General features: G+C 31.0%; 1 protein-coding gene across 1 annotated transcript in view; it reads right to left on the reverse strand.

Moving 5' to 3' along the window:
- Positions 1-1,365: 1,365 nt before the first annotated feature.
- Positions 1,366-9,380, reverse strand: part of LOC108574739 (eIF-2-alpha kinase GCN2) — a 19,691-nt gene continuing 11,676 nt past the window's right edge. The window contains 11 exon segments of the mRNA XM_017937374.1: positions 1,366-1,492; positions 1,838-2,742; positions 3,881-4,363; positions 4,729-5,242; positions 5,724-6,000; positions 6,219-6,414; positions 6,416-6,508; positions 6,572-6,677; positions 7,079-7,242; positions 7,982-8,494; positions 8,827-9,201. Of these exon segments, the coding sequence (XP_017792863.1) occupies positions 1,366-1,492; positions 1,838-2,742; positions 3,881-4,363; positions 4,729-5,242; positions 5,724-6,000; positions 6,219-6,414; positions 6,416-6,508; positions 6,572-6,677; positions 7,079-7,242; positions 7,982-8,494; positions 8,827-9,201 (3,753 nt within the window).

The following is a 9,380-nucleotide window of genomic DNA, read 5'->3' on the forward strand; positions in this document are numbered from 1 at the left end:
CGTGATGTCGGGAACAATACCACATACCGTCGTGTACCTTTACGGTTTGTGACGTCACCGGACGTTGGCTACGGGCCAGCGCCCTGGCGGCCGTCGACGCCCTTGCGGTTTAGATGGAGGCTGTTAGGAGGCTACGGTGAGCGCAACGCTCTCGCTCGTCCGGATTGCCACCGAAAGGGATATACATTTAAGGATAGCATAAAAAAAAATTCACCATGTGAAGGACATACTAGCGTGGCGGTTTAAATTGGTACAAACGCAGAATATTGCAAAATGTTTTTTACATTTGCGCAATGCCGGGTTGCATATCACTGCCAACGCCTGGTCACCTTGCAAGTTTTATTCGAGTGTGGCTCGGTTTCTAACCGATCAGAACAGATCTTTTACGGGGTCGATCGTGTCGAATTCCCATGGGCACATATGGAAGGGCAGCCCTCGCAGAATTTCGACCGAGAATAGCCCGTAGAATGTGCGAGAGGCTGGCAAGCAGCGCTGGGGTAAGTATAAATTTTTAAATCATAAACATTTCGTAATAAAAATCGAATTCTTATAGTGGTGTACTTTTCTGTTTTATTTTAGTGTCAGCCGGACAATGGCATACCGGCAATTACAAGATGAAGGTGTGCACACCAAGATTATTACTTCCAACGGATGGAATATGCAAGGTGGCTGTTGGGAGAAATCGAACGGAATCCATCGTTCTACAGGTTACCATTTCTAACTGACACCACAGCCCCACCACAATCAGCCCCTTTCGGGGCCCCAATTTTTTAAACGTAGGACTTTTCTAACTTATTGTTGTATTGCTAAATACTTCGACGAGTTATCCTTCATAGTAAGCACGACTAAATATGTTGAATTACATGGGTAGAACTGATCACGATCGTTTGACAACAGTAGAGCACTCCTATATGACGAATCATTTACTAATAAACAATTACGTTACTTTTTTATTTATAATTTTATAGCCACTACTAATGTTGTAATTATATTCTATGCTAAATCGGTAACGTTGGGAACGACACGAAAATGGTAAGAGGCCTGTATATGGCCTGTACGTTGAGAAGAGAAGGGCAGGTGTATAAGAATGAATGAAAGCTATTTAGAAAAATATTGTACACCAAATCCATTTCAGGGCTGTGAAGACGAAATAAGCATTACTTATTATTATACATTTACTATGACTGTATTTAAAAAAAAATAAAGAAAGGTTTGCATGTATCATAAATTTTACAAAAATGAATCAATATAAAAAAACAAGTAATTTTATTATGTACGAAGTAATAAGTTTTGTTTCATATTTCATCTTTTATGAAGATTTCTGCATATATTCTGTATGGAATTTCTGCAGAAAAGCAGACTTATTTATAGGAGAGTCATATATTGACTATCAATTAAACTATATAATATCAGTACTGGTCGTTGTTTTTCTTTTCTTACTTCTTGCATCTTTTCACATATCTCCTTTATGTATTTCTTATGCCTTGGATGTCTGAAAAAGCAAATAAGATTTTGGCAATAAGAATTCATAAATTAATTAATTTAAATTAATTTTACTAGTTGAAATTTTAGCAATTTTACTTTTTCTAGTTGAATTAATTACAAATTTTAAATTAATCCTTTCTATGTATTTTATTCAACGAGAGAAGGGAAAACTTAAGAGTAATCATGTTATAAATGCACTGTGTAAGATTCAAATAATTAATGATAACATAGTTATAAAAATATAAAATTTCGAATGTGATATGCTTCTTTATACACATTATAAAAATTATTACGTTCGTACAATTGTGTAACATGTTATTAAATAACTAACTAACAAATAATACATACTTACTTATCTATGATAACTAGTACGCTTTTCACAAAATTTTGGTCTTCTTCGTCAATTTCCAAAAAGCTTATTATCGTTCTTATTACATTCATTTCTAAAAATACTGCAAATATTTCAATGGGAATCTTATGTGAAATTCTTTGAAAATATGTAAACATTTGTGAAACCATAGAATTCTTCAAACTTCTTCTGGAACTACCAGAAAGTTTATCTCTTTCAGATAAAATAAAATTGATATTAACATTAACTGGATTATTATTACTTAAAAAATTATCGCTCGTTGTTGTTGCTGTTGCAGCTGTTTTGCTGTCTGATCTATTTAGTATAGGTATAGAGTTATCCAGTCTTTGAAAGAACTCTCCAGCTTCTTGATTCGACATTCTTTTTTCTTGAAATCTGTCACGTTCCCAACTTTGAATTCTTATGCTTCCCTTTTCTCCACTTTTTAACAGAATAACATGATTGATTGAGTTTTCTCGACAATGTTCGAGAATTTCTTCAAGAGAAGTTAGATCTAGAATTGTAACTTTCAATCCAAAATTCCATAATTCTTTCAAAAGATCAATCATTTCTTTTTCTCGATGATGATTGCCCATACAAGAAATGGCAATGTCAATACCGTATTTAGTACATTCCAAAGATTCTGATGTTTCAGAGACTGCAGAAACAAGTTTTTCTAAAGATATACTAATTCCAGCACCATATTGCTTAATTTCTTTACTAGCCATTTCTGTACGTTCGACAAGTTTTTTAAATGAAGAAAGCATTTTATCGTAACGGCCTCCTGCTGCTATTACTTCCTCTCCACCTTTCTTTTTACGTCGTTTAACTTCGCACGTTAATTGGTATATTATACCACTATGTTGACTAATATTATGCACTAGGAGAGGAACTACAACTACTGGCCACTGCAAAGTTTCATTATATTTTTATATACTGTTATTATTGACCCCCTAACGCGCAATTTTAAAAAAATCAGTTTTTTATCCGTGGAAATCTTTATTTGAACATATTTTTGTATAACATTTATACTTATTGGAATAAAAAATAAAATATTCAATCAAAACCATTAATTTTATTTCTAGAATTTATTGTATGTACGTAAAATGTAGGTACAATAACTGCAACAGTTCTAAATAACAAAGAATTAAAAATTTTCTTTTGTGTGATAAATTTCAAAGCAAGGTGCAGCATATAATCCAACATTACAAGAATTACAATGGTACCGAGATTTTTTTCTTCTTCTTTTTTCTTTACTGTCCCGAAGTGTACAAAATGTTACAAAAATTATTAAAAATTAAATTAAATTATGCAAAAACTAAAAGAATAATTCTTTTTTCATATAATAATGACTTTCTTGAGATTATTTTTCATTGCTCGAGTTTATTCGAGTAACGTAAAATGCGACGCTACTCGAGTTAACTCGAGTATGCACATTTCTGACATTATCATCCGCTCAAATTAATTCGAGTGTGCGCGTTAAGGGGCTAATATATTTATATTTGTAATTAAGATCAAAATATTATGTATGTGAGGAAAGAAATCATCTTGAAAATACAATTCGAGTTGTACTTTGTAGATATTTGATGTAATATACACATACAGTATGTTCGTTTTAAGTGCCTACATGTAATTATTTCTATAAGTATCAGAAATATGAAAAAATGTTTCAGATGAAAGTTGTATGGTATCAAAGGGGACATATATAACAGCTTACAAAAAATACATGTGTAGGTACTGTTTTGAATACGTCTCAGTATTAGCTACAAGAATATGTAATAAAAAAATATAGGGTTCCATTTAAAAATTTAAACGTGACCTTCGCAGGACTCTTTAAGGTTATCTCAAGGTCAAATAATTATCATCATTATGTGTCCTCCTCGATACCATGCAACTTTCATCTGAAACATTTTTTCGCATTTCTGATACTTACACAAATAATTACATATAGACACTTAAAACGGACATACTGTATAGTCAAAATAATCTGAAACTTTTCAACATTATTTCTATTAATATTGTTTTTATAATAATATATTATTTTACCTTCACACCAAGTGTTTCAATATTCTCCATAACCATCTCAATTTCTCTTAGTCCTTCTCTAGCCAAAGCAGCAGCATCTCCTTTCCTTCTTGTAATTGTTTTTAAAACGCTATGAATTTTGGCAACAGAACTTTCAGTCTCAAATAAATTAAATAATGTCTCCATAGCTTGATCAGTTAAACATAAACTTATTAAATGCGTCTGTATTTGAAACTTCGTAAATTTTCCATCACGTGCGTCCCGAAGAATTGAATAAATATCTTGATATTTTTCTTGATCAACTCCGCAATACATTAATACAGCTTGCAATAAAGAAGTATGATTCAAGCGAACAGTAAAATTTCGTTCTTGTAGTGGAGGTAATTCGTTAATAATTTCCCAGACAATGTATATTAATTCAGCTTCCATTAGCAAATTATTAGGAGTAGGACTTATTATATCGAATGCGCATTCGTAAAGTTCTCTAGGATGAAAACCCAGAACCTATAAATTACATTGAGCATGATATTAAATTATATTTAATTAAGGAAATATTAAGGTATTTAAATTATTTACATAACTCTAATACCAGATATTTTTAACAAACAACTTCACGGATAAGAAATTTGCATGTACTTAGAGAACCTTACTGAACAAAATTAAATAATGTTAATTTATTAATCTATTATTTTCTTCATTCTGCTAAGTTATATTACTGTGTAATATAGGTAAAAATTGTTTATGTCGATTAATTTTTACTATTATACATATAATTGATTTAATATTTTTATTTTTTTTATTTCTCATATTAAATCAATATCACTGTAGTATCTTCATAAATAAACTATCATTTAAGAAAACTGTAATACCTTCTTTTCCCTAAAGACTTTTTCGATAGCATATCTTCTAGTATGTGGCACATTGTTCCATACGATATATCGTGCAAACGGAGTACGTAAGTCATGGGGAATACAAACAATATTCCCATTACGTGTCATTAATTTTACACTGGAATTTGAAAAACTACAGAACTGATACGATTTTGGTATCAATAGGGGTGTTCCTAAATAAACACCACCGTGCCTTTGAAAAATTTCGATTACTTTGGTCTTGACTCCTTCCTGATGCTTTCTCCAAGCAATAGAGTTGATATGTCCCCTGTTAGGCAAATTCATATCATAAGTAATATCGTCTGCTGGACTAACTTCTTGCGTGAAACAGCACGAAATTAAATATTTATATGCTTTGCTTTGATTATTCGAAAGAGTGCGTCGAATCATTTCTTGCAGCTCCGTTTCTTCAAGTCGTGGCGGAGGTAGATATTCTGAAGAAAGCAGTTCTTGAGCTGTAGGTCGTTGACTCGGATCGTGGTTTAATAACCATCTATAATAATTAAATATGGATTTCAATTAATTTATGCAATTCTTCATTTTCATAATACTTTTCTAACGATTACTTAATTAGTATATTTTTATTTACACAGATATATTCAAAAAGGAAATATTAACGAATTGTAAAATGTCAAATATAGTGATTACGAAGTAATTCATTGATACAACAAATATGATTCATTTTAATGATCAAAAGAAACACATAGGAATTAAATGGTTATAAACACATATCGAAACTTCTCTAATCATTTAAAGAAAAAAGTAAAACAAAATTGAAAACTTTTGTAAGTTTGAAGTTTAGGGTAACAATGATATTTCTCAATGTTAAAAATTTTAAATACGATCAAAGGGTAATCTTATTTTTGTTATATTTCCTTTTGACAAATAAGAAAAGCATTAGCATATCATAATATTATAAATTAAATGCACAAAATGTCAGATTAGAAATATTTGTTTCACTTAGTAAAACGTACCGCAAAATATGAATTTGCCGTGACATGTCTGCTTGTTGCATTTCTGAAGGAAATACGGATTCTTTCAATCGTAAATTAAGTAAAACCTTAATTCGTTCCATTCCTGTACTTAATGGTTTGTAACACATTTCAAACAATATTATTCCAAGACTGTAAATATCGACTTTTTGATTATAAATGGCTTTTGCTGCTTTCGTCGTAAGTTCTGGTGCTACATAGAGTGCAGTGCCTACTTGTCCTGTTAGAGAACCTACATCTTCTGTGCCAAAACTAATTCCTAAAACATTTCGTACAATACACACCATACGTCGAAACAGTAAAACACACGAGTTTTATAATAATAGATATATATCTGCTGTACAGAAATTAGCTCATTACATGGTAATATGTAATTGGCATTAATAAATCAGCATGAATTTCATTTTGTAAAATTTGCTGGTTATTATTTGAATTAATTGAATTCTGAAAATAATTAACTTTTTCTTTAGTACTTACCTTTTTCTAAACCGTGAATTTCCTTGTCGGTTTCTATGGTTTGTACAAAGGATGGAAGTACATTTGTGGTTGCCAGACCAAAATCTCCAATTTTTACATGATCATTACTATCCAAAAAGATATTTACTGGTTTCAGGTCCCTGTGTATCATTCCTTGTTGATGAATATGGGCTAGACCTTCAACAATTTCACGGAACAGTTCGCAAAGTACTCTTTTCACAGAACTCCATTTGAATGTACATAAATTGAATCTCTCTAATTTTTTCTTTTGACTCATTTGATACAACGTCCTCATTTGTCCTCAACGTCCTCAACGTTCCCATCGCCCAGTTACAGCATCGTCCCGGTACAACATCCTCATTTTCATCATTTTTTATGTTTGACTCGGATGCTTCATAGTTTGAGTCCCTTTCAAACTCAATACTGTCAGAAGAATCCATTCTCAAAAGATTCTGCATTCTGAAAAATATATTCTAAATCATTTATTGTAAAGTATAATTCGAAATTAATACATTTGACTTTCAATATTTTTATATAAAAACAATTTTACCATCTTACGGTATACTAAATTACACGATTTTCCTATCTTTTCATTTCTATAAATTCATTTTATGATCTTCAAATTGATGCAAGAAGTACAGTTTAATAAGAAAAATTAATTTTATATTTTGCTTTTGGCTTTTTAATTTGTTTGATACATCAAGCAAGAAACTTTTTCATTAGTACATATAAATATTCAAAAATGAAATATATATGTGTAACTTTGAACTAATGATTTATTTGTATAAGAAAACATTCTTCTTTTAGTAAACAAATAGAAAATTATGTGTAAATCAACATTTTGAAAATAAATCTCTTACAAAAACCCACAATCTTCGTCGCTATCAGTATCGCTCGAAGCATCACTGTTATCTTCATCACTGTCGGCTGGAAGTGTTGTGTTTGTTCGAGATTTATATGAAACATTCCATTCAACATCTTGCAAAGATGGTGCCAATTTTTCAATATCATCTGTTCCCAAATGCTGAAATGATACTTAGAAATTAGAACACATATGTTGTAATAGACAAAAATTTTTTAATAGTATGTATCTTTAATAATAAGCATTTGACATCAAAAATAAGATTTAGCACAAGAACTTTTTCATTCCTTTTTCCATGAAATAAAACTAAATTTTTAAAAATGTCTCACTATTAATATTATTTTTAAACGTCAAACTTTCCAAGTTCCGCAAAAAGTTCACAGATTTACTTATTATTTTTTTTAATTTTTCATCTAACTAACATCTTGACACTTTTCTTGGATACCATATACACAATAACTCATACCCCTCGCCCCACCCATAACGAGTAAGTGCTTCCATTGTTTAGTTATAAACAATTAAAAATTAACTTTAAAAATCAATAATCCACTCAACATCTTTGAATGTTAGGGAACACACAATAAGAATGGGAGAAAGGGGTGAGAGGTTTTTAATCGTCGAACGGCTGAAGGTCGGACAATCTGGCTGAAGGACGAAAAGCAAAACCGGTTACGTCTAACCCATTATAAGATTTCTTTGTCTATACATTGAGAATCAATTTTTTTCGTCAGATTTTTATTTAACTAAATTAAACTACATTTCTCAGTAAAAAAAAATAAAGATGATCTTGAAATCTCCTCTACGCCTCCATCCATGAGAGAAGTGTTTACATCAAATTATATCCCACTCCATATCATGAGTAAAAAATGAAGTAATAAAATAATATAAGTGCAATACTTACGTTAAAAGTGTCTTGATTTTTCTTCTCAGAAGGCGTGATGGATATAGATTCTTCGGTTTCAGTTATAGTAGCGCTTTCTATCCACGAATTGTAATATCGTACTACATTTTCATGATTCATTCGAGATAACAACTTCACCTCTCTAGTAATTTTCTTATTGAGCTGCTTGTTTTTTGGATTCAGTTCTATCCTTTTTATAGCGTAAATTCCACCATCTAATTTGTTTTTCACTTTAAGAACATCGCCGAAAGCACCTTTACCAAGCCACTCAAGAATTTCAAATTCATTTGTAATTCTGGAGTGACCATTTAACGGAGGTACATATTGTCGAATATCCGTATCCGGCTCTCCTGGCTCGTGATCCTCTTGTTCATCTCTCCGTGGTATTTTTGGAGGCGAAAAAGCATGAACTAAAGGGGCTTTTATGAACGAATGTTGTAGCAATTGTTCGGCTGACCAACGCTTTCTTTCATCGTTGTTAAGACACTTTAATAAGAAATCTTGAAGATCGGGCTGAAGCATTTAAAAAATAAATTTTAAATGAAAAATCAATTGATCATTTATGTTCATTTCTATGATAGTGAGTGACATTAACATTAAATATTATTTGATGCACTTTTTACAAATAAAGATTGTATGCCCTATGAAAAGGTTGTGTTACTTATAAGCAAAATATTACTTTGTTATTTAGACTTCTCCTACTTATCTACTTTAAAATAAGTAACCAACACTTGGTATTTTCTTATTTTTATATTTTTGTAATCTTCAGTTACTAACACATTTCTTCCCCTTAAATTTTCTGTTGAATATTAATCTAAACAATTTTTAAATATAAAGGAACATACCTGTGTAATTACTGTTGGATCAATTTTATCTCCAGAAACTATGTTTCCATTCAATAAAGAAAACATAAGGACACCAAAACGGTAAATATCTGCCTTTTTTCCACCTCTACCTTGAATGCTGGGAAAATCTGGTTCAGGCTTAACTGCAGTGCATGTCTGATAAATATCCGACAATCTTTTATTCAGGGAGTAATCTGACAACCTAACTGTTCCTGTATGATCAATGTAGATACTCGTGTCGCGTAAATCCTTGTGCACAACATTATTCTCATGTAAGTATCTTAAGGCAGAAAGGATTCCAGCTGCCAGATACCGAAGAAGATCAACATTTACTGGAATGTTTTCCACTAAGAAAAATGAACAGCTGGTACCTACCTAGTAAATAATTAACATACAAATGCTCTTTAATTTTTTTTAAAAAGATTCATACGATTGTCGAATAATTTATAGAATTCTTTAATTAGTTAAAGTATAAAATATTTATCTTTATATTTGGTACAATATTTACCAAACTACTATATAAATGTTATTGTTATTAGAAAATATACGAATGT

Source organism: Habropoda laboriosa, unplaced genomic scaffold (assembly GCF_001263275.1).
Source record: "Habropoda laboriosa isolate 0110345459 unplaced genomic scaffold, ASM126327v1 scaffold11, whole genome shotgun sequence".
Taxonomy (NCBI): Eukaryota; Metazoa; Arthropoda; class Insecta; order Hymenoptera; family Apidae; genus Habropoda; species Habropoda laboriosa.